The following is a 24,531-nucleotide window of genomic DNA, read 5'->3' as shown; positions in this document are numbered from 1 at the left end:
AACGGTCAAGACATCTTGGACGGTGTCTTGTTTTGACGTTTTGGATGGTGACGTTTTAGGTGTCCTGACCATATGGACTTATTGAAATGCAAACTTNAACATTCCTAAAAGATTGCACAGTGTGCAGTACAGGGCCCTCTCATCTAGGCAGAATGAATCCTTTTTAATCTAGGTTCATTTTGTCCAACAAAATAGAGAATTGGAGCTCTGTGAACGTTGATATTGCTATCGAAATGCTGTACCAAAGTTAAGAGGATTGTGTCTCATAATTGAAACTTAATTTGCTCATAAACATCTCAGCTAACTAGCCATCACAACAACGTTTCTGGCCGAGGTGCAAACAACTAAGGACGAGATTTTATCCACCCTCTTAATTTCAAACATCCTGCTTCTGACCTTCCTTGCACCCAAGACACATTAACATCTACAGTATTAGTGCTTCGACGCCAAACAAAACGACCTCGCCCAACATGGATTTAACATTTGATTTTTTATTTAAAGATTCACATTAAAACTTTCGAGGGTACATTACCAGGTCTGACCAAGGTTCTTGTGCCCGCATTTGGAGCCACGGGAGTGCTGCAATATTCTCGCGGAGAAACTTGTTCCAAAGACTTCCTCGAGGCCTTGACACTCCCGTCGAAAATCGATCCCGACATGCGTTTTTGTGTTCTGGGTTTCCCTTGCAACGAGAACAAATGAGGCGACACTTTCGTCGAGCCGTTTGTAGAAGCAGCAATAGAAGAAGACGAAGTCGATGCACTGGTTAAGAATTGGGGTTTCTGCAGGTATCTAGCCCTTAAGGCTTTAGAAGATGACAACGACGTCGTCGGTTTAAGGTTTACTTTGTTGGTCTTAGTAGATTTCTTGCCCGTCTTCTTCTTGGTTTTAAGGGAGTTCTTCTTTGTTTCACTCTCTAAAGTGGAAAAGTAGTACATTTTTAGAAAAAAACTTATCCCCACTTTGCTTGAGTTTATGACCGTTTAGTTGGAAGAATTGCACAAACGTAAAGACTTTTTTTAAGGCCTGTATCATTGATAATTCGACCTCGTCGGGTGAGTGGAGTTGGCTAACGTACTTGTTGCTCTTTTATGTTGATTAAAAGGAAACATTTGAAACCCAACCCGACGAGACAAAAGTTTGAACATCTTGGACAGCACAAACCCCAAATAAGGTACTTGTACCTCGTATGAAAAAGGAAATTTTCAATTTCATGACAGGGCTGAAAAGGTTTTTTTATTATTTAACATATCCAATAAAAAAATTCATACCGTTCATTAATGCCGATAAGTTTCGTTCTCGGTCCTCTTTGGAATCCCAATCAATTTGTATCCCGAGGTCCTTTTGTAACACATCCCGGGCCTCTTCCACAACAGCCTTGGACGCCTCACTGACTGTAAGGCCTTTCTGACCGGTGACCCAAAATAACCGCATTTCTTTGCGCTTGTTGGCATCGAAATCGCTCTCAGCTTCACCTGAAGATATAAGCCATTCAACTAGGATATTGAATTTTAAACAATCAACATGGACGTCCAATTTTCGACTGTGCTGTGCATCAAAACGAGGTAGCACAAGGCCAAAAAACTGACGTATCAAAATGGTCACCTTTTCGCCCACTTTCAAAAGGCATGGAATTCAGGAGGATGGTCTCAATCTCATTTGGAGTGCTGTTGGCTAGGATAGCCACAGTCTCAACTTTGGCATTGTGAAGGATTCGAGCCCTTTGTCCATTCAGGGTATTCAAACGACAAAGGTCAATGAGATCGCGGTGTATTCCAAATTGAAGTCGATCTTGGAATTGTCCGATCAAGAGTTCCAGATTGAACCATCCTAATTTATGACAAAATGCCGTCACCATGCCAGCAAACGTTGATGCTGCCTGTTGAAGGCTTTGAAGCATTCCTATGGGAAAAGTTGAATGGAGGTGTCGGGCTCAGAGTTCGTTTTTCTCCGGAATAAGGGGATAACTCATGAGTACCTTTCGAAGAGCCGTATTTCTGAGAGACGACCCTCAATGGAATTTCGTTGACAAGATCGTGAAGAGCTAAGGCCGTGTAGAACCTTTGGTGAACGGCCATTTGCTTTGCCTGTATGTAGAGACAAGAGAATCAAAACATTGGTAGGGAAGTCATGTATCTTATTTCATCACGTGCAGGTTCATGGAATAAAGAGCAGGAGTGTGGTGCCCAAACTAAATTAGTAGTAAAACCTGAAAACAGGAAAAATGATCGGAACGAGTTTCTTGGTTTAGAACATTGAATGACTCTTTAGGAGGAAATAACCTTTTCTTACGAACTTGAGAAATCCTCATGAGAATTACAAAAGTTCAAGAAGCGAGCAACAAGACACAATATTGAAATACACCACAGCCAAGATAACTAGGACTTAATTGACAATGAATTGTAACTAGCGGAGTCTCGAAATTTGAACTAAAAATATAAATAATATGGAAATCGATGAACGCATTGCCATGTAACACTAATTGCAAATCTAATAATTTTTTACAATCCATTTTAAACTTTCAAAAGCACAATTTCAAATCATAATTTATCTACTACGGGCACAAACACACGAAGCCCTCTCTTCAGATACCGTGGTTAAAATGCCTATTCATCGACTTGGAACTGAAATATCCAAGAACATCATGATTTTTTTCCTAGCTCACCAAATTACAAGAAACATCTTTGATAATATTTCATGAAGTCAGAATGCGTCAAAGAAAATTTAATATATCTACCGATTATGAAAAAAATATTTTTTTTTTAACTAAACGATGGTACATATAGTTACAAGGTGAAAAGAAATCGAGTGATGGCCTTTTCAACAAATGAAAAATGCATAGATGTGTTCAGATATTTTATCTAAAACTTTATTTTTACTTTTAAAGCATTATATTTAGACACTACAAAAAGAACTATTCAGTTTTTCTGGTTTGTTTTTTCACTGGCTTTCTAACCGCTACGGAGAATGTAATCCCCCCTACTATTAAAGTGGAGGGTTATTTTTCGTCTATTTTGTACCTTTTAATCTATGTGATTTGGTCTACCAGTGCATTTGAGTTGGCTGACCGAGCTACTCCTTGATTGCATGGTTGAATGCTGTTTAAAAATTTGTTCAAGCTTGACTTGAAAGATGCTACTGGATCAACACCTACGTATATATTCCTTCGTATGCTAAGCCTCTACGGTCACTATAGTTGACTTTAAAACCTATGTTGGGACAAAGCTCATGGATGCTTTTGAAAACGTACAGTGTCAGATAGCGTTCATTAATTTGGATTTGGAGCGTTTCTGCAAAATCAGCGGCTGTTAGTTGTTTTGAACTGTTGACCTGCTACAAATTCACTTTGTCGTTCGTACCTTGAGCATGACAAATTCAGCCCTGCTTGCAAAAAAGAGCAACAAAGTCCATGACGTCTAACAAATATGCTTTTGGCTTTGTACTTCAATCATGCGATTCTTTGCTCAGTTATTTGCAAATCAATTTAAAAAAAAGCATAATGAGAAAACCAGTTCCTTTCCAAAGGTTTCACTACTTCCTGTTTAGGATTATATCAACAAAAGTAAACGGCAAAGGTACAAAATAAAGAGTGCTTTGGGGTAAAATATTCCCAATATGATAAGTCCACCAAAAAGAGCCGAAAAAGTTTGTAATGGTTCTTAGTATTTGAAATGTTGACCTTTGAGAGGAGGCAGATATTTTTGAAGAACTCAAGATCTTTGGGGAAATTCGTTTAGTTTACATCAGCAAATTAGTGATTTAGTGAAAATGAGTTGTATGTTCTGCCTTAGTACAAATATCGTACATTAGATTACTTTGTACCCACCTTCTAACTAAATTGAGAAATTGATCACTGGTGGACAAAGTTTTTTCCCAATTATTTGAAAGATCCTCGAAAACATTTGAAAGTTGACAATTATCGACAGCTAACACTTTTTTGCCTGGTTTTACGCACTTAACATTTTTCCCTCGTGGAGTAAATGTTACTTGAATATCACGCCTCTGAAATATACAAGCTTTCCGATTTTTTCGTCTTAACGACTCAATTATCTGGTGTTTTAAAAGTTATCCCGTTTACAACCTGGACCAAAAAAACCATTGTGCCCATCCGATTTTCCAAATGCTATTAACAACTGTCGTGATATCGCTATAATCTATAACGAGGTTGCGGGAGTCTTAGGCACTATTTTCCGTCTTATGTCATGGTAGCTAGGCGTCAGTCTGTCACGTAAACAAAAGGATTCATTAGCTTCTATTCCGAGAGACAAATCCATTTCCTTCCACACTTTTGCCTCCGGTTATCACAACAACTTTTGAAAGCTACTCGTGTCAAGCAGATATGCAACCAGGCCAAATTTTCTACATGAACTTCTACTTACAGAAACAGAAACAAATTTGACCATGTAACTCCTCTCACGGTTAGGAAATACGAGACCGCCCTTCAGAAGAAATGATGCTAAAATTTGACACTTCAGCTAAGTAGATAAAGATCTGCAGTTTCCAAAACGAATGAGCACAAGTTCATTTGCTGATGAAATAAGTATTTTTTAAAGGTTTTAATTTTTGAACGAGTATTTGAATATGCCGCCAAAACTTGTTTCGAAGGACCATCGAAAATGGCAAGGATAAGGATTCAAATAGAATGTGACCTATTTATGAAACATCGTTTCTACAGGGAGACTCAGGGCAAGAGATATTCACTAATGATTATTATATTCCAAAAGACAATACCAGTTCATCGTGACATCTGTGAATGCAACATAACTTCAAGGTGAAGAGAAGTTGATAAAAATGAGGCATGTTTCGTACCGAAGTGAACCGATCATAATAATTCGTATTGGGCTGAACCAAAAGAAACAAAAATTGAAAGGGCTATGGACAAACACGAAAGGACCAGGTCAAAATTATGTCTTGTGTGCATGGACCGCAGTTTTGTGTCCATTGCCACTTCTAATTATCTTCATTTAGTGAGGGAGTTTGTTGTCGATGGATACGCTCTGGAAGATCCAAGGCTTCCGAGTGGACTGTGTTCCAATTGTTCATCGAAGCTCAGAAAGTATTGAAAAGGAGACTTTAGTATGGTCTTACCCGAGTTACCAGACTACTCATCTATGATGAAATTCCGCCCCTTCCGGGGAGAACAAATATGTGTATGTCTTTTGTGCTCGAAATGTAAAACTGTTGGTTTGAAGTCATCTCGAAAACGATTGAACAAGAGGTGGAAAGGACAAGGTGCACAAAAGGAAAATGCTGAGAAGTCAACTAATTGTCCCTTGAGCCGTGGCATATTCTGCATGCATTGTTTTACGCTAATTTACCGTGGATGCCATCACACATGCACCTCTGAGACGTTGAGAAGCAACATAAAAAAGCATTTCCCGCAACGAGACCTTGAAATAGTGGCAAGCGACCTTTTGTCGAAAAAGCGTAGCCACGGAGAGAGCCTAACCTTAGCTACCAGAAGCACTTCCTCCACATTTGTTCGGAAAGATAGGAGCTACAAGCAAATGGCCAACAAGAGCCAGAACGAACTCTCTTTGGAAACTATTCTCACAGCCAAGCGATGCACAGGTATCAGTGATAACAAGGTGCTAAAGTTTGTCAAAGTCATCAATCAAGATGTACCAGTTGAACCAGGAATCAAAAAGGCCTTAACTAGTGCGAATTCGGTTTACCAGCCCCTATTCGACGTCTATGAAGAAATTTCTCCCGTCACCGGAAAACTTCATCCAATCGTATTTTGCAACAATCCTTCCCAACTGTTTTCACTTATCTTGGAGAAGCGAAATATGAAAACATCCGATGTCTTTCTCCTTTTGTCAATTGATGAAGGAAAGAACTTTCTCAAAGTCAGTGCGTGCCTTGTATGCCGGGACCCAAATCAAGAGTCTGGACGATTCAAAACCTCAGGTGTCAAAAGAGCCTTAATTTTGGCTATTTCACCCTTGAAGGAGTGCCACGATCACGTCAAACTCATCTTGTCTAAGCTTGACTTGAAAGTTCCCGAAGACTTAGAAGACATTTTTTCACAGGATTTGAAATGTTACAACACTGTCTGCGGGCTCGGTAACTACAAAAGCACTTACCCTTGCATTTATTGCTTATGGGTTAACGGTCAGTGGAAAGACACCAAGTTTGAGGATCGCACTTTGGGGAGCCTTTCAGATCAATATGAAAGGTTCAAGATCGAACCAAATGCAAAGCCTAAGAACTTCTATTCAGTACAGAGGGAGAGATTAATTTTTCATCACAAGCCACCTGAAACACCGATTCTTCATTGTTGCGCACTCCCTTGGCTACACATTCGATTGGGAATTATCAACCACACCTACGGCAAACTTATTCTTCTTGTCCCCGAGGCCAAGGGTTGGCCAAAGCAAGTCCATATTCATTCAGAAAGTTATCATGGAAGTTCCTTTGAGGGTAACGAATGTCAAAAGCTCCTTCGAAATATTCCTATCTTGAAGAAGATCCTCGGTCAAGCCAAAAAAATCGAGATTGGCCAAGCATTCGTTGACGTCCTAGAAGCATTTGATCGGTTAAATTCGAGCTTATCACAGGAAAATATTGAGATTGAAGACTTCAAAGATTGTGTATAATCGTTCAGAGAAGCTTGGAAAAAATCGAAAATGTCTCTGATTCCAAAAGTGCATTTGATTTTGGATCATTTGAGCGAGTTTGTCGTGTTGAGAGGAGGCAGACACATGAACCTCTATGCAGAGCAGGCTCATGAATCCCTTCATTACGAATTTGAACAAACGTGGATGAAATATCAAGTTAAAGATGTGGGAAACCCGCTTTACAAAAAGCGTCTTTTGCAAGGAGTTTGTGATTTTATGGGTTCTCATGGAGAATAAATCATGTCCGTTGATTCGATAAATCCAGGAAATAAACGAATTTTAAAACACTTGATCTATACATGTTATTTGATTGAGAAATCTTACCGAGCGGGGAAAAACAACTTTGCATGTATATTCTGCCACGGATATTACGCTGTTTGACAAACCTCACACTTGAAAAAAAACATACGAGCAATTTTTCGCTTCTTGCTTATGCTTAAAATAAAAACGATGTGCTTTGCTTTATCAAAAACCGAATATGCTTTGTTCTATGCACCTACTATAATTGTGGTTATAATCTGCATCATGCAAATGAATGACGATAGGGTAAAAAGATACCAGTTAAATAATAATTTCTCCTTTCTAATGTTAGTAAATAGTGATTATCCACGACAAAGAAAAGTTCCTTCTGGATATATAGTAGATTGAATAGATATCAAAACCGTAGATGGAGTTTGCCTCATTTTTATCAATTTCTCTTCACCTTGAAGTTATGTTGCATTCACAGATGTCACGATGAACTGGTATTGTCTTTTGGAATATAATAATCATTAGTGAATATCTCTTGCCCTGAGTCTCCCTGTAGAAACGATGTTTCATAAATAGGTCCCATTCTATTTGAATCCTTATCCTTGCCATTTTCGATGGTCCTTCGAAACAAGTTTTGGCGGCATATTCAAATTCTCGTTCAAAATTTAAAACCTTTTAAAAATACTTATTTCATCAGCAAATGAACTTGTGCTCATTCGTTTTGGAAACTGCAGATCTTTATCTACTTAGCTGAAGTGTCAAATTTTAGCATCATTTCTTCTGAAGGGCGGTCTCGTATTTCCTAACCGTGCTCTTCTTAGCACTGCTTTACTTTTGGCAGAAAATTCTGATCAAAGCTATTTGAAATACTTCAAATGACTTATCAGATGTACCGACTACCGAGTAAAAAAGTCTTTCAGTCTGAATGTGCATTTGCTGCTAGTTAAGCCTCCGTTTGTACCCGAAATGGCTCAAGCAAACAAAAGCATGTCCAAGATATCGACGAATGTGCTTTTGATCCTTTCACTGGCTTCTTTATTGAGATATCATATCGTCGAGGGGGCAAAAATAAAGTTTTTCTCAGACCGACACGGATGCAATATGTCATGATAGAAGGCTGAGTTTACAGTTGCATTGTCATTTTCGAATGCAACATATGAAAAGACGAGAATTCTAGGACCATTTATCGTTCGTGAAGTGGCACTTCCACGCATTTGCAATGCACCTATAATTCGCCACCTACGTAACATTGCCAATAGCTTTTTCGTTTCCACCATCTTCTTTTGTTGTAGGTACATGCAGGCACGTATATGCAGGATAATTTATCTTCATATTCAAGGCTGCATTCTTCAATGATCACCTACCCTTTGTCTCTCCACCAGTAAAACAAACGACACAGTGGTTAAAATGCCACATAAAGTTTTGACGAAAATACACATAGTCCGTAATTCTACATCAGACAGAAACTTACTCTTAATATTTATACCTCTTCTCACTTGTCTTGAATACCATCCTACCATTTCCTTGAAGATTTTGTTCAAACTAAACAAAGATTGCATATTTAGTTCTTTGTCCTCAAATCTTCATTGTATGTTCAAATAGCTATACAAATGACAGTTCAAAATATTTTCGTAAAAATACATAGATTTGGAGGGTTTTAAGTGAGAGTACACAACAATTTGAACTATTTTGAGATCAAACAAAAACATGAAAAAAAATCTTCTCCTTTTGGAGTAATAAAAATCCAAATTCGTATTTGAGCCTCTGAGTTGGGGTAATAAATGTGGGTATTTTAGAGCTACGAGTTAAAACAATAGCATTAAAACATAGCATTATGTAGAGTTCCATAACGTGATCCCATTTAAATTGTTCATAATTAATTTGAGAGGAAGAAAATTGAGCGGGTTTGCATGTTTCCCACGAACCAAGATAAGGCTTTTTAACCACCGTGATAAGAGGGGAGAGAGGAGACGAGAAGAAACGTGAAGCGACAACCTTATCCAAAACTCTAGCTACAGTACAACGCTACTTTCGTTGGTTGCTCACTCACTGCAGTCTTTGGTTCTCATTTCTCGTGGTAAGTCTACGAGGACGTCATTCCTGTCATGGACCACCGGTTAATCTACTTTTCTGTGCTTGTGATTGGGAGCAAATATGGGCTCACAAGAAGACGTTTCCTTTACGCCCCGTTTCCTTGCTGCACAACTACTTTGAAAAGACCCACATCTTTCTGGTTCGGCCGTAAATCCACAAGATACCCTTTGGCAATCATGGGAACGTTGTTTTTCCAAGTAGCTTGTACTCTCTTTTGGTGTATAATGATTTTTAGACGTGCAATCTGAGCATAGTAACTCTGCGCATCAATTTTGACCGATCGTACCAACGAAGGCCAATCCACTAGAAGAGGAGACATCGCGTCTCAACCCCTCGCAAGGTACAAGACTAATTAAAAAAGCCTTAAGAAAGGAACACCCTGGAGCGAATGGAAACGAGACTGACTCAATCCTATTGGAGAAAAAGTCTGGTTTCAGAGGATGAAAGATAGGCGAGAATTACCCAATGTCGACACATTTGGGGGCTGATATCTGATACCAAGATCGTGATCGGAATTTAGAGGGTTTAATATTATTGTACTCCAAAAAATCAGTAGAAGCAAGTTATCCCATAAGGGTTTCTCCATGCCACGCTTTGCAGAGACTTGAGTGCAGCGAAAATCACCAAGATACGCTGGTCGATTTTTTGGCCATTCTTAGCGCTAATGTGAATGTGTGAATGTGTGAATGTAAAAGATATTCAAGACGAGGTTTACTCGTAGCTTGAACGCTGAAATAGTTCTAATTTTCTAGAATGACGCAAAACTCAAAATTTTTGAACAAAGGAAGTTCACAAATTTGGAAGAAGACAATACCTTGGTGAAACGTCAGCTAGGCGTTCCAAGAATTGGTAAATTTAAAACAAATGCAAAAATAGTCCACCACAAGACTCCAACTTGATGTTTAGCCTCTAAGACCTTGACCTCATGGGCACGGGTGTGTGTAAGTACACCATAAATTCATGATTCTGTCTGGCAACACTCCGTCACATACAAATAAGCTTTCTGACTAAATCCAAATGAAGAACATTATATCTTGGTGGTAAGTTCCTCTTAATAAAAATCCGACAAATAAATCTTCATTGATCATGCCTTTTCATATTATTAAAAGTGGCATGCGTTTTGCTTTGCGACATTGACGATCCGTTAACAAAAGAACCAGGTTTTTAAAGCGAAGGAGTGAATTTTAGACCGAGAAAATCTCGTACTATGCTACATAAGCTGGATCTTTCCCTCGATCTAAAATTCACTCTTTTGCTTTGAAAAACAGGGCTCAGAGGTCTAGTAGTTCCTTAACATGTAAAAGGCTCACTGGCCCTAGAAATATGGAAAAACTTCGAGAGCTCTGAAGTCAGTTCAATGGAACATGTCCGATGCTGATCCTCCCGGGGACTTCTTCCACCAAGTGAATCATGCATTTGTAATGGCTTGTCCATTGGTTAAGCTTCTACCACTACTGTAGACTCAACCAAAAAGTGTCACCTTGGATGTCGATGGTTCTTTTGACCTCTCCAAGCAATAAATTCAACAAAAAAAAAATCTTCTGCGGAAAACCGAGAGCCGTTTGAAACAATTTTTAAAATGTACTACAAACCAATAAAAACTGATAAAACAAATGACTGACGACTTTTTTCCCCGATCCAACTCTGAAATTCTGACAAACTTCAAATTTTCCGTTTTTGGTAGAACATGAGTGACCAAAAATCGAGCAATAATAAGAGTTACGAATTTTTGGAATTTCATACCTAATTTAATAAGAGATCGCAATTGTAATTTTGAAGTAGTCAATCGCTTGGATATTTCCAACGTCTTTGATGGGCTGCCAGTCAATATACCCATGGAATCGACGAAATTTCCCACGTCGTTCTTGAGCAAATATATATAATGAAATTACTCCGATACTTTCTCGGTTGATAAATGTTTCCTTGATCTCTGGATACATTCCACCCGAGTGGAAAAAGTCTAGAATAAAGAGCTGATCGGGGAATTTTGATCGAAAATATGTCCCTATTTGGCTTGAAGGATGCCACTGGATCAACAACAGCTAGGTACTCCTTGCGAATATTAGAAGGAAGTGAATTGTACAATAAAGGAGCCCAACAAAGAAGAGAGTTGGACTTCATTGTTTTAACTAGCCTGGATTCTCGAGGGTTTGAAGGTGCTCTCAAAACGCACATTTAGGCTCTACAGTCACTACAATTGACTCTAAATCCTGGGTTGGGACAAAGCTCATGGAGGCTTTGGAAGACGTACAGTATCAGATACCTTTCGTATCTTTTTTGTCCTTTTCGCCGTTGATCTTTTTTGAAATAGGTTTTTACAAATCAATGCATTTTGTCTGTTTTAAGGCATGTATTTTTTTCAATCTTAGCCACAATTACATAAAGCAGTGAATTCGAAGCTGTTCCTTATCATTTTGCGAGCTAGTAAAAGCGAAGTTGTGTTGGGTATTTGTCTCGAAAGGTCACAATAAGGCTCTTTATCGACCGTAAATACATGAGTAAGAGTACTAAGGTAAGCGATGAAAATCGTTACTTGACGACTATTTATTTACTTGGCATTGAGTAAACCCTAAATCAATGTTGTGAGTATCATTGTGTGATGTTAATGGAACTCGAGCATTGCTCGAGGTGGTGTTTCATCATTACAAGTAGAGGACGCGACAATTCATGAACCACTGGAATATGGACGGGAACGCTAAAGTTGAAAGTATTGGCATTGCCTTAACCCTCATCTGGTAATCACTTACCACTAGAGGGCTCACTCATTCATTCTGAGTAGACATATGTCTTGAGCTTGAAGCGTTTTGAAAAGCTTTTGTTTGATTGCGATGGAGCTGAAAATTGAAATACGTTTTTGGGGCGATCTAATGTCAGTTTCGTTTGAAGAAGAACACCTTACGTTCACACGATTCCGTCCTGCTAATTCTTAGCAGCTCCAGCATCTACGTCCATATTCCAGTGGTTCATGGACAGATTCACCATGGCCAATTTTTGATTTCACCGTTACGGATTGGCAGACATTAAAGGGTCTCATTTTCCTCTCGAAGAAGTTACCTGTTTGACGGAGTTTTGGTTAAGTGTTCCTCGCATGGCTCGAACCAGAAAGCGTTCCTCGACGCCAATCAATTCTCCCACGCGCTTCATATCAGGGCTTAATCCTTCCCAGAGACTCAAGAAGTTCATCCAATCCAAGTTGGGCCATGAAACGGCAGCATAAATGGGAACGACCTGCAACATGAGACAAGGAAAACCCATCTCGTGATAAAAATTTCAGGATGTTTACTGGGGCTTTTTAAAACTAAAAATCATTCACAGTCAAGTTTGATCCATTCACGCATGCTCCTCTTGAAGGTATTTTCCTATTAGCCTCACATTCTCGGCCCACAAAAGACGTCCGGTGATAAATGACAAGGGCATTCAGACGAGACACAAAGCAATATTTATGACTCCAAACTTATGCTGTTGATAAGTTAGAAGGAAGCCCTATGGAACGAAAGGGGCCTTCTTTCAAGAATGAATCCTCACCTGATAGAGGATGTGAAGCTCGTTTTCGAGAACGAAACATTTTCTTGCTTGAGCAAGTTCCACGAAGACTTTGAGTCCCTCGTCCGGTGAGAGTGAAGATGCCAAACATGCTAATCCCAGTTGAGTCGGCACGTAACGAGTGTCGTTGGAACCTTTTGGGTGTCCAGCTTCTGGACCAGAAGATTGGAGTCTGGAACAGAAGGTAGGATGTAAATCCCTAAGAGGAAAACCCACCTACCTACGAAGGGACAACATACATTTGGTGGATATCGGGCATTAGTGCGGGACAGAAATTTGACTCACCGAATGAATTCGTTCTCTTCCAGGAATTGGATACATCCGGTAATGGAAGTTTCTGTGCTTTGAGATGGAGAGGAGGGACAAAGATTGGTCAAGGAGGCGGACAACATAGTGCAGGAGGCGTATTTCTCTACCTCTTTGGGTGTGGTGGCCACTCCACTTGCGACGACCTAACGAATGAAATGAAACACGATGAACCAACCAAAACTAATGTCTTCATTTCTAAGAGTGTGTACAAGAGTTGCCATCATCCTTTAAAAATAAGTTGGCCAAAAACGGTTAGGTAAGTCGCTCATAAAACACGAAATTGTAGTTCATACATTGTGATTCTCGTTTTATTGGCACTTCAACTATACACATCTGATCCACCGACGAATTAGGGCGGCTTTACACCAGGATGGAAAACCAAGATTGAATCCGGTTTGAGGATTGAAGTAGGAGTAGTGCTGGGGCGAGTTTAGCGCAATATGAGTCTTTTTGTTCGACTTGAATATAGTGAAAGACTGGACTATCGCCAGCACTAGCCCTAATTTAATCTTAATTGTTTCTTGATTTACTACGCGAATTCGACAATTGGCTCAGGGTGGCTATGACCAAGAACAGGCCGATTTTGCGGGGAGCTCGTTCATAGTCCATATTTCTAGAAGTTCGTGGCGAATCATATTCAAGAAGTGCCTTATTCTGGCTGGAAGAAAACTGAATATTTTGGACTTGATCGATAGATATAAAAACTCAAGTGGGTGTAACACACTAGGTTTGCAATTTGTATTTCGTTTATGTTGACAGAAATTGTACGGTACAATTTAAGCGTGTTTGAAGTAACACCATGTGATAGTATGATATCGTGGCCAAAAAGCCGTGTCAAAATTCCAAAGAAATACCCAAATACGTTTTGGCATTTTTCCTGCTCAATATATTGCTTTTAGGGATGCAGGTTTTTTTTCAGGAGGCCTAGAATTCTAGAGAGCAATAAAACCAAAGTTGGGCCTTTGATTTTGCGATCTAGAAACATGCCAAGATGTGTTTGGGTATTCCTGTCAAATCTTTAAAGGGATATTTTAACCACTGTGATGATCTATTTTTAGGGTATTTTGAGTTTAGGCAATAAATTACGCGGAAAAATCGTTTCTGTTTTCTAAGTAATTGAGCAAAGACGTAACCGGGTTGTTAGGGAGCTAGAACCATCGAAAACTTGACTATTTCAACTCTCATAATCAAGCAAGGATAATAAAATTATTAATTTTCAAATATGTAATTAGCGTGTTGGTAAAAAATGCTGACTTTATTTTGCCTCGAACAAGGACGGCTCTACTAATTCTGTCTGAAGAACTGCTTGCCCCATGCAATCAATCTCAAGCTGTTCCATATGGGTTTTTAAGCTCAAATATGCGACAATGTGTTTAGGTATGTCTGTCACAATTAGACAAGGCACTTACACATTCCCAATGAACCAAACATCAAAATACTTCTCAGGCATTAAGCCTCCTCATTTCAAACATGTTGCTCATTTTCCTCACCAGAGGGGGCATCATCATTACGTACGTGGATGGATGGAGAGAAACAGTCATTGCAGTCACAGCGAGTGTCTCACCATTATTGTTGTTGTTTGACTACCTCAGGGATTTCATTGAAGGAAGTGCACGAAGTACACCGAACCGTCGTATTTATCATCAGGTAAAGCCATAGATAGCTTTTGATTGTAACAAATGTAATGTCAACTTCAATAGCGTTCGTTCAAGCTCGTTAAGCTATGTTTTATCCAAAAGTTTCTACCTCCGTCAAATTTCAGCCGATATCATGCCTAGTTGGCTCTTACGAGGACTTCCCCGGACGCGTCAACTGTGGCACAATGGCCGTCCCTCCATCAGCGCAATTTCCACTGCCCAAGTGCACAAACCCGAGAAATGGGAAGATATTTTCACGGCTCATCCCATCGACGCCACTGAGAAGACCTTCGGCAAGATCTTGATCGCCAATCGCGGCGAAATCGCCTGTCGAGTTATTCGCACCGCTCGAAAGATGGGTATCAAAACCGTGGCTGTACATTCAGTGGCCGATGCCAATTCCTTGTTCGTTAAAATGGCCGATGAGGCAGTGAATATCGGGCCTCCACCCGCCCGGGAATCCTACTTGGTCATGGAAAAGATCCTGAAAGCCGTGGAGCAAACAGGTGCTCAAGCGGTTCATCCGGGTTACGGCTTCTTAAGTGAGAACACGGTTTTTGTATCTGAATTGGAGAAGGCCAAGGTCACCTTCATCGGACCGAATTCGAAGGCCATTGAGGGCATGGGCGATAAATTGGCCTCGAAAAGGCTGGCCACTCAAGCCCAGGTGAATGGAATTCCCGGTTATGATGGCGTGGTGGAAGATGCCGAGCATTGCGTCAAACTTAGTAATGAGATTGGATATCCTGTCATGATCAAGGCCTCAGCCGGAGGAGGTAAGGAAGTGAACATTTCGATGACTAATTTCGTGCCCCAATGAAGTACCATGACCGTAATCAGAAAGTGAGGTGTACGTTCAAGCTTAGATACAAAAGTACTCCCCAATACGTCATTCAATCAATTATGCAGTACGCATGCATGCACTCAAGGCTATTAATTGGGTCAACAGGAATGTAGCAACATTTATTTTGACCCAATTAATGGCCGGGTACATGCATGTTCAGCGAGATATTATTTGACCTTGATTTCAGGTGGCAAGGGCATGAGGATTGCTTGGAACGATAGCGAAGCCAAGGAGGCTTTCAAATTATGTTCGGAAGAGGGTGCTGCTAGCTTTGGTGACGATCGGATGCTTGTGGAGAAGTTTGTGGACAGTCCCAGGCACGTGGAGATTCAAGTTCTCGGAGACAAGCACGGCAACGCCATCTACCTCAATGAGCGTGAATGCTCGATTCAGAGGAGGAATCAAAAAGTGATTGAAGAGGCGCCCAGTCCGTTTCTGGACCCCGAAACCCGAAGAAAAATGGGAGAACAAGCCATAAGCCTCTCGAAAGCCATTGGATATGACTCGTGATGAACACCAGATTGCAAGTGGAGCATCCCATTACAGAATGCATCACAGGTATGTCACCGGTCCTTAAACATATCAACATATTTTTTTCGATCACAAATAACTCTCGCACCTCTTCCTCTCCCATCAGGGGTGGATTTGGTTCACCAAATGATCCGGTCAGCGTATGGACATCCCTTGAGGTTGTCCCAAGATGATATCCAAATCCGGGGATGGGCCGTCGAGAACCGCGTCTACGCCGAGGATCCGTTCAAAAACTTTGGTATGCCGTCTATTGGTAGGCTTTACAAGTACGAAGAGCCCAAGAGTCTGTCTGGGGTTCGATGCGATTCGGGTATTGAGGAAGGCTCCGAAATCAGTATGTACTACGATCCCATGATCTGCAAGTTGACCACCTACGCCGACACCCGCGAAGAGGCCATCAAAAAATCCGTGAATGCTCTGGACCATTATGTTATTCGTGGTGTGACCCACAACATCCCGCTACTTCGGGATATCCTCACGGAGACCAAGTTCAACGAAGGCAACTTCACCACCAACTACCTCCCAGAAACATACCCTGATGGCTTCCAAGGAGTCCAACTGACCCCCGACGAATCTCTTGAATTGGCAGTGATTGCCTCGGCCATGCACAGCAAAGAAGCCAATCGAGCTCGACAAACCTTGAACAATTACGTGATCAAGAACGAGGAGAGCAACTTGGACGAGTTCGACCTCATGGTCACCGTCAAAGGTGAAGACATCCCCGTTCATATGACGAGGGATGGCGCCCGTTTCGTGGCCAAATCAGGCGGCAAAACCTTGGCTCTTTTGGACAATTTCCAACTGTCGGACTCGGTGGTCAAAGCCACTTTCGATGAGAAGGTGTCGGTGGTCCAATTAATTGGTCGGCAAGCTGATGGAACTCTCCGCATCCGATACAAAGGTTAGTATACGTACGTAGTTATAGAGGGTCTCACGTGCTCAACACTGGGGTGTGTACTTCCGCCGCCTTTCCTTTACTTTAATCACAAGGAGCACAAAAGAGATCAATTCGTTGGCTCTTTTTTCACACTTCACTTCCACTTCTTTCTCTCCTCACAAATCTAGGCACTGCCTTGAACGTTCCCGTCATTCCTGCTCACGCCGCTGAACTCAGGAAATATATGAAGGAGAAACCCAAATTGGATTTGTCCAAAGTGATCTTGTCACCCATGCCCGGCGTTGTGAAGGCAATCTCGGTGGAGATTGGCCAAATGGTTGGAGAAGGCTTGGGTAAGTGCAGTTTTTATGGCTTACCGCAGGAAATTCATTGATTCGCATCATTCATGCAAAATTTAAAATTTGGAGGGAATTATAAATTTGGATTTTTGGAAATTTAAATTTGGAGTAACTCATCGCAAGAAAACGATCACCCGCGTGATTGTTTTCTTGCGATGAGATAAACCTCAGTCTTTCAAAATAGTGATTGTAAAATAAATAATAAGTGAATAACCAAAGTAAATATTTCCGTTCCCCAAATAAACATTTCATTTTGACAAATTTCAAATTCTTTTTGGATAAGCAAATGTTTTTCATGTTTTTTATAACATTAAGGTGACAACGGGGATATCCTGATCATAGAGGCGAGTAAAACCCTTTGCGTGACTCCTCCCCTTTTTGCATTCTGATTGAATTTTAAATTGCAGAATGTTGCGTGGTTGAGGCCATGAAAATGCAAAACTCCATGAAAGCCTCCGCTACAGGAAAAGTCAAGGCCATCAACATCAAAGTCGGCGATACCGTGGAGGAAGACCAAGTTCTTATCGAATTGGAATAAGCATTTAAAACCAACCTCATCGATGTCCTAATCCAACCCAGAGTGCCGAAAATATAGAATTTAAAGAGCAATCCATTCAGAACCATCTAACTTTGATTGCTCATCAAAACCTTTGACTGAAATGACTGACATTAATTTCCTGCTTGGAGGGATATTTTTGAAAATTCGCAATCAAATCGAATGATTGGGTACGAAAGCCTTGAGATCAAGTTTATGGAATATATTATTTTCTTAAATTGCTAACGGCAACTTTTGCTAAATTTGAAATGGCAATTTCAAAGAAATGGTAACCAGAAGATTCCAACGTTTTTAAGAAGGCCAACATGGTTGAGCAAGACTCCGTTTTCTTTCCCTCTCTCGTCACCACATCGTTAAGAGCCTACTAGGACATCAAAAGTCTTGGCAAGGCTTCGTGACAAAAGAAATCACACATAGGTCTTTGATGGGCCTTACCTCCAGTAAAGCTCTCTTCATGGCGGTTGCAATAGTTTCTCCACTGTGTTCGTGCACGAGACAACTTTTCACCGGTTGCAACGGTGACGAGACCAACTCCATCACCTTGTCCTTCTCATTTTCTCGGCAAAAGAGAATACTTTCCCCTGAAAGTTTAAGACAGGGTTGCTCCACATTAAGATGCAATATGCAGCGCCCATTTCAAAATCGAATCTGGTTTCGAGCCGAGCGAGTCGGATGGTCGGGCAACTTTGGTTTCATGTTACGACGTTTGGGGAATATACGTAGTTAACTCCGCTTTTAATGAATGATACAACTCAAATATTTCTACGCTTTGCATTGCTTGGATGTGCGTTGGAACAAAGCATACCAGACGCCAGGACAGTTTTGATCCTTCTCACATTTCCAGCTTTTTTGGGTTAAAAGTCAAGAAAAAAAGGGCGGTCAAATTTGGAGCATACTGATCATTAAATGAAATGCATAATGGACCCAAGATATTTGAGTCCCACTGCCAATGAGGCTTTCAAATGATCACGAAGCCAAGTTTCAGGCTTGACACCCAAATCACGTTGAATCTGGCACGTGCGTCGGTCAATTTTCCAGAATCTTGAGACTAAATTGATATAAATAATACTTGGGTCAAGAATCCAACACCATTAATTAGCGATGCTATCATTACCTTCCGTATCCACGCCTTTTCGGCCAGCTCGGCCAATCATTTGTTTGTAAGACAAAGTATCGATGAGTTGGTTTTTGAAGGTAAAAGGACATCGCACAATCACACGACGAGCAGGCAAATTCACTCCCGAGCTCAAAGTGGACGTGGCTATTAAGACACGAAGAGCACCACGCTTGAATGAGCCTTCAATGATGTCTCGCTCATCAAAGGTTAGTCCTAGAATCAAGAGTTCGTTGAGGACAAATAAAGCCAACTTTACGGTGGTGGCAAATGGACTTCTTTCTTACTACCACTTGAATAAGTGAGTGTGTTAGAATTTTCGAACACTAAGAAGTTGCATGTTCATATCGATAAAAGCTGATGTAAGAAAATATAGCCAACACTACAGGTGGAACAACAAGGACACTTTTTGTCTTTGACCCAGAGTCCCTTTGTTTCTTTGACACGGAATCAAATCTAAATTGGCATACCAGCATGATGATAGGCCACTCCAAAACTGATGGCCTTGGCCAACACAGGATCTAAACCCGCTGGACTTCGTTTCAATTGTTCCATGACTTCTTGGAGTTCTTTTCCTTTTATTTCGGCCTGAATTTTGGCACGAATCTCCCGACTATCAAGATCCATGTCACTTGGATTGGGTCGGCCTAGTTGGAAGAAGGCCTTGGCCACCGTATCGGCCAATTTTTCGCACCAATTCTTCGTGGGACAAAACACCAGAACGGAATGACCACACAAGATTGTCTCCAAGCAGAGGTAAACCAAATGGTCGGAGTCGTTCTATGAAGAGGCAGACGTCATCCACGTGAGATATGGATTTACATTAATGGACTGGACTGCATAGTCTAGATTCAAGGTTGGTTACCTCAATGTGGACCTGAGGTTTGAGGCTTCGAACAAATTCAAATTGGTTGCTGAAAATTCGGTTACCAACTTTGATGGTTTCGGTGAGTGGAACCGGTCGATAGTCGGTTTTAAATAGATCCGCATCTAGCCATAGGGCTAAGAGGTCTAAGTTTGGCAACGTGGCCGACATGCCAATGATCTGGATATCACAGTTTGGTTCCCTGAAACGACAGCAAGTCCAAAACTAAGGGTAGCAACAATGGTGCAAACTCGAGAGTAAATGTTAAAACACTATTTGGTCACTCCCCAATAGACCTAAAATGGGGTGTAGGCACTTGAGACTCTGACCAAGAAATAATCATTACTCGATGAAATAACCTTACTTGAATGACATGTATCGGATTTTGGTGAGTAACAGCTCCAGGAGATATCCACGGGAAGGGTCGCCAAGTAGGTGCAATTCATCCACCACAACGCATCCAATATCAGATAATGACCCGTCCTCTAAGGCCCGATTAATGAGACCGTTCGCTTTTTCTATGGTGCATATGGCCAGATCTGTGCGTTTCAAACCACCAGGCGGAGATTGAGATCCCATGAAACCCATCACACGAATCGGAAGGTCTTGCAGCAAAGCCTTGAAGTTCAACGATCATCCTCAATCTTTTAAACCTTTTCCCCCCATCGTACGAGCATTTGTTTGGGTAAAATTGATTTCACGAATGATTGAATGGCAAATTGGAGTGATCGTCAGCCTTTGAGTGCTATAAAGCCAACGCATGAATAGGTTCCAGTGCCCTAGATCCTGTGCGCTTTTTCTGCCCAACAAACAAGAAGAAAGATCTGAACAGCATCATCCGTCTTAACACCTCATGTGCATAAACAAAATTGTTCTCACTGAAGACGTGTAGATGAAAGGATTATGGACCAACATGGTTTTTTTTCTTTCACCGGTTTAGACGACCCCTTTTTAAAAAAAATTGCACGGTTCTTTCTTTACCTGCAGAGCAAACATTTTCTCCCGAGCCAATGACACAAAAGGCAAGATGAGGATGCCTTTCTTGCGACTCTCGAGAACTCGCTTAATCAGCAACAGTTCCGCCACCAAAGTCTTTCCCGCCGAGGTTGGGGCTGAGTACACGAGGTTGCCTCCTAAAAACAGGAAATAGTGCATGAATCACTCCCTATTGTACTCGTAGGCCTACACTTGACACCTAGTGAGTGAACTTGTCTTTTGGGAAGCACACTCATTCACTTAAGCATTCGTGTGTTAGGTGCCCATTTTCAGTCAGGAAAGGTCATAAGGGCCATTTCAGGTTTTTCACGTTTCGTTCAAATTTTCGACCTAAACTCTATTGTGTTTTCAAGTCCTAAATGAGAGTGTTTTAAGTTCAGCCAAATAAATTTAAGTAGTTACATTTGATGATCTGTTTTAGGCTGAATTTGAGCTAGAACTCCATCAAGCAATTAAAATCAAAGTTGTTTCTTACGAGTGATGCTGAGGCTACAAAAGTGCTAATATGTGATGGGGAATTTCCGTCGAAACTGATCAAACATTGCACTTTCGATTGTTCCGCTCAAAGAAAATGGAGGTGTGGAAAGCACTGAACTGATTGGGCAACAACTCGTCTGACTTTCTAAGGCAGCCGTGGAATTCAATGAATCATAGTCATGTTTGATTGTGTCAGAAAATGGGTTCTTTCAAAAACGGAATTTGGGATTTTGTTTTTTTACGGGCTTTTGCTAACCGTTACAAGGAATGTAATCCCCAGTACTATTAAAATGAAAGGTTATTATAATTCGTCGATTTACTACCTTTCAATCTTTATATTATATTTGGTCTACAAACGAATTTGAGTTGGCAGACCGAGCTAGTCCTTGAATGTAGGGTTGATCTGGTATTTTGATAAAAAACTTGTCCAAGTCTGGCTTGAAAGATGCAACCGGATCAACAAGGCCTACTACGTATTCCCTACGAATATTAGAGGGAAGCAAGTTAAACAATGAAGGAGCCCGAGAAAGAAGAGATGCGGACTTCATTGTTTTAACTAGCCTGGATTCTCGAGGGCTTGAAGGTGCTCTCAAAACGCACATTAAGCCTCTACGGTCGCTAGAATTGACCCTAAACCCTGGGTTGGGACAAAGCTTTTGGATACTTTTGAAGACGTACATTATCAGGTACCGTTCGTACCTTCTCTGAACACTGTACAATCCCAACCGTTCTAACCTTTCCCAATACGAGAGCTCTCTCATTCCTGTGATGTTCCTAGTGAAACATCTTTGGACTTGTTCGACCTTTTGCAAACCTGCTGAACTCATTGGAGCCCAAATGGGTGAAGCATTTTCAAGATGTGGCTGGACAATGGACTTGTACAGAGTTAGCATCGTGACACTATCTCAGGACTTAATCGTGCGATATATCCAACCACACATTTGAAAAGCCTTACCCACCTTCAACTGGATATGCTCATCGAACTTTCCATTATTTTGGAGGACTACACCTAGATCTTTCATAGATGAGACCTGCTCAATATCTTTACCTCCATTATCTACGAGTGGAGCATTCAAAGGAGTTGACCCAAATGTCATTGAGCGGAATTTCATTCCGTTCAGGGCCATATTACTCTCATTTACCCAAGAGTAGATTCGATCTAAGTCCTTTGCAAGGCTACTGGAATCTTGGCCATTCCTACCAGAAACTAACTTTGTATCGTCAGCATAAAAGAGAGACTGGCAGTAATATTAAGCTTTTGAAGAGGGGCAACGAATGTTATAAAAAGGAGGGGCCCTAAGATGGAGCCCTAGGGAACACCTGACTTGACATCATGTATGTCACTAAGAGATCCCTCAACCTTAACAATTTGCTTCCTACCCTGAATGAAGCTTCTTATCCAATTGAGAACCTTTCCTTTGGATCCCAATCTCATGAAGTATATTCAACAAAAGGCCATGATATACTTTATCAAAGGCCTTGGCAAAATCAAGATAGACAACATCAACTGACTCGTGCCTTTCCAGTCCCTCAATGACCTGCTCTTAAAACTCAATGACCACTATGTTTGCCGTTATGATGTCCGTCTCTTGGCTTTCCCTTTGAGTATTGTTCTATTTCAGTGTCAATACCAATCATGACTTTTGGGAGTTCATTTCAGCTTACATCAAAGCATAATTTTCCAGCGATTCAATGACGCAATAAAGTGCCAGAAATGACCTAGCTTTTCCCTATCGGAACACTGCACAAGAAGAAACCTCATTGAGTACAAATGGCTTGTACTTTGACTCATTTCTCAAACGTTTCTCATCAATTGGCCCCAAATTAGTCAAGCACTCAAACAAGGAAAGCCATGCGGAAAGATCCTCTCAATGAAGGTCTTACCTTCAAGAACACTTCCTATAGTCAGACACTGGGATTGCCATGGAAACATAGAAGAAATGCCCTTTTGTCTATATCGCATCAAAACCATCTCCGGCAATCCCCAATGGGTCAGTTCGCACTTCTCCACTTCGGTCAAACTATCTCGTAGGCTCGAATGTTCCACAATGCACTTTCGCCGTTCTCTCACTGAACGACTATCATCCTTCATCACGGGCGATTTTGGGACCACTTCACTATCATCCAGTTGGGGCGAACTGGGAGGTTTCGGTGTGTCTGATACGGCGTCAATATCACCCGAAGGTCTATGCTTATTTCCCACAATCGGTGATAAAGCACCTAAGGTATCCATGGGCATCTAAATATGACTCCCAAACGAACTTTAGCCGATGATTATGAACTAAAATGACTTGAAACTAACCTGGAGCTTGCGAGCGACTTGGGCGTTCGATGTGTCTGGGCCCATTTCCATTTTACGGGGATCGGTGGGATCGGTTTTGGACAGAGGCGTGACCCGCAGGGGCGACATCTCATCCCAAAAGTCCTCACTCAAATCAGCCAACACACTCGGTGCCTCATTGATAGGTACTGGGCTCATTTCCGGATTCAACCTGAATAAAACAACGAAAGTACAAACGGAACCAAAGCATAATTAGGTCAATAAGCCTAAAAGTCGGGCAAGTTTGGACTCAAAGTGTGGCGGATGATAATAAAACCAATTTTGAGCCCGACCTGTCAGCCACCGCAATGAGGTTAATAAGTTCAATATAACTTATCTTCACCGAAGTCGGGCTAAGTCTGATTAATAGGGAAAACGAACACCGGAATGACCTAGCTTTTCGATAAACGTTATCCTCCACCGATTAGTTGGTGGTGCTCATTTATATATTTGTGGCAAAATGTTATACGGTTTAGATAGAGACTTTAAGGGTTATTAATATCATGTTAGGTTCGGTTGGGTTAGGTTAGGTTAAGTTAAATAAAGTAGCACCGCCAACTAATCCGTGGAGAATAACGTTTACCCTGCTTTTCTGACCCGATTCCTAAGGCCTTCAATTGAGTCCAGGCTGAAGGGGCTTTTCGTTCTTCCGAACCGGAATCCCATCTATAAGGCTTGGCACGTTTACCTCGAAGAACGTCGGCGAGCGGGAGTCGGCACGGTCGGGGGTGGCGGACCCACGAGATAGCGCCCCCGTCCCTCAAAGTCAGGCGTACCTGGGGGTGGGCCCACGGCACCTGTCGAAAGTAAGGCCGGCATTAGGGACAGGGCGGGATGGATGGATGCGGGCGGGGGTCATGACTTACTGTCCGGCGGATTCGCAGCCATCAGGCTGGATTCATTCGCCGGAGCGCCGATGAAGCTGAGAAGGACTAGCAGGATCTAGGACGCAGATGGTTTGGCCCATGGGATTTTCATCAAAACAGTTTAGCGGGTTGGATTTAAAAGTACCACTCATAGATTAGATGGCGCGGCTAGATTGAGTTCTCATGAATCATAGGCGTTTGTAGACCTAGGGTGGCATCTAAGCTCATTGGTGATGTTCTATCGCCAATTTACGTTCAAGCGTTATATTTTTAA

General features: G+C 41.3%; 2 protein-coding genes and 1 long non-coding RNA gene across 3 annotated transcripts in view; 1 reads left to right on the top strand and 2 right to left on the bottom strand.

Moving 5' to 3' along the window:
* LOC131880698 (DNA polymerase theta-like) overlaps positions 1–24,415 on the bottom strand; it is a gene marked incomplete in the record, with an annotated part of 62,639 nt that extends 38,224 nt beyond the window's left edge. The window contains 17 exon segments of the mRNA XM_059227382.1: positions 533–916; positions 1,272–1,475; positions 1,606–1,902; positions 1,979–2,087; positions 12,018–12,191; positions 12,489–12,678; positions 12,792–12,958; positions 18,055–18,200; positions 18,734–18,949; positions 19,204–19,513; positions 19,599–19,800; positions 19,963–20,216; positions 20,580–20,731; positions 22,956–23,310; positions 23,374–23,563; positions 24,080–24,188; positions 24,258–24,415. Of these exon segments, the coding sequence (XP_059083365.1) occupies positions 533–916; positions 1,272–1,475; positions 1,606–1,902; positions 1,979–2,087; positions 12,018–12,191; positions 12,489–12,678; positions 12,792–12,958; positions 18,055–18,200; positions 18,734–18,949; positions 19,204–19,513; positions 19,599–19,800; positions 19,963–20,216; positions 20,580–20,731; positions 22,956–23,310; positions 23,374–23,563; positions 24,080–24,188; positions 24,258–24,279 (3,481 nt within the window).
* On the bottom strand, positions 11,339–12,011 carry LOC131880999 (uncharacterized). Its single transcript, XR_009373317.1, has 3 exons — positions 11,863–12,011; positions 11,711–11,797; positions 11,339–11,638 (listed from the first exon to the last, which is right to left on the bottom strand). It is a non-coding gene; the product is annotated as an uncharacterized LOC131880999 (long non-coding RNA).
* On the top strand, positions 14,309–17,676 carry LOC131880989 (propionyl-CoA carboxylase alpha chain, mitochondrial-like). The gene is given in 7 exon segments (XM_059227731.1): positions 14,309–14,462; positions 14,578–15,228; positions 15,484–15,801; positions 15,804–15,854; positions 15,934–16,728; positions 16,893–17,057; positions 17,471–17,676. Coding segments are annotated over 6 exon segments (2,103 nt in total). The 5' UTR covers positions 14,309–14,462; positions 14,578–14,585; the 3' UTR covers positions 17,602–17,676.
* Positions 24,416–24,531: the final 116 nt, after the last annotated feature.

This window comes from Tigriopus californicus, chromosome 5 (assembly GCF_007210705.1).
Source record: "Tigriopus californicus strain San Diego chromosome 5, Tcal_SD_v2.1, whole genome shotgun sequence".
NCBI lineage: Eukaryota > Metazoa > Arthropoda > Copepoda > Harpacticoida > Harpacticidae > Tigriopus > Tigriopus californicus.
Note: the sequence above shows the minus strand (reverse complement) of the source record. Positions and strands in the feature narration are given on the sequence as shown.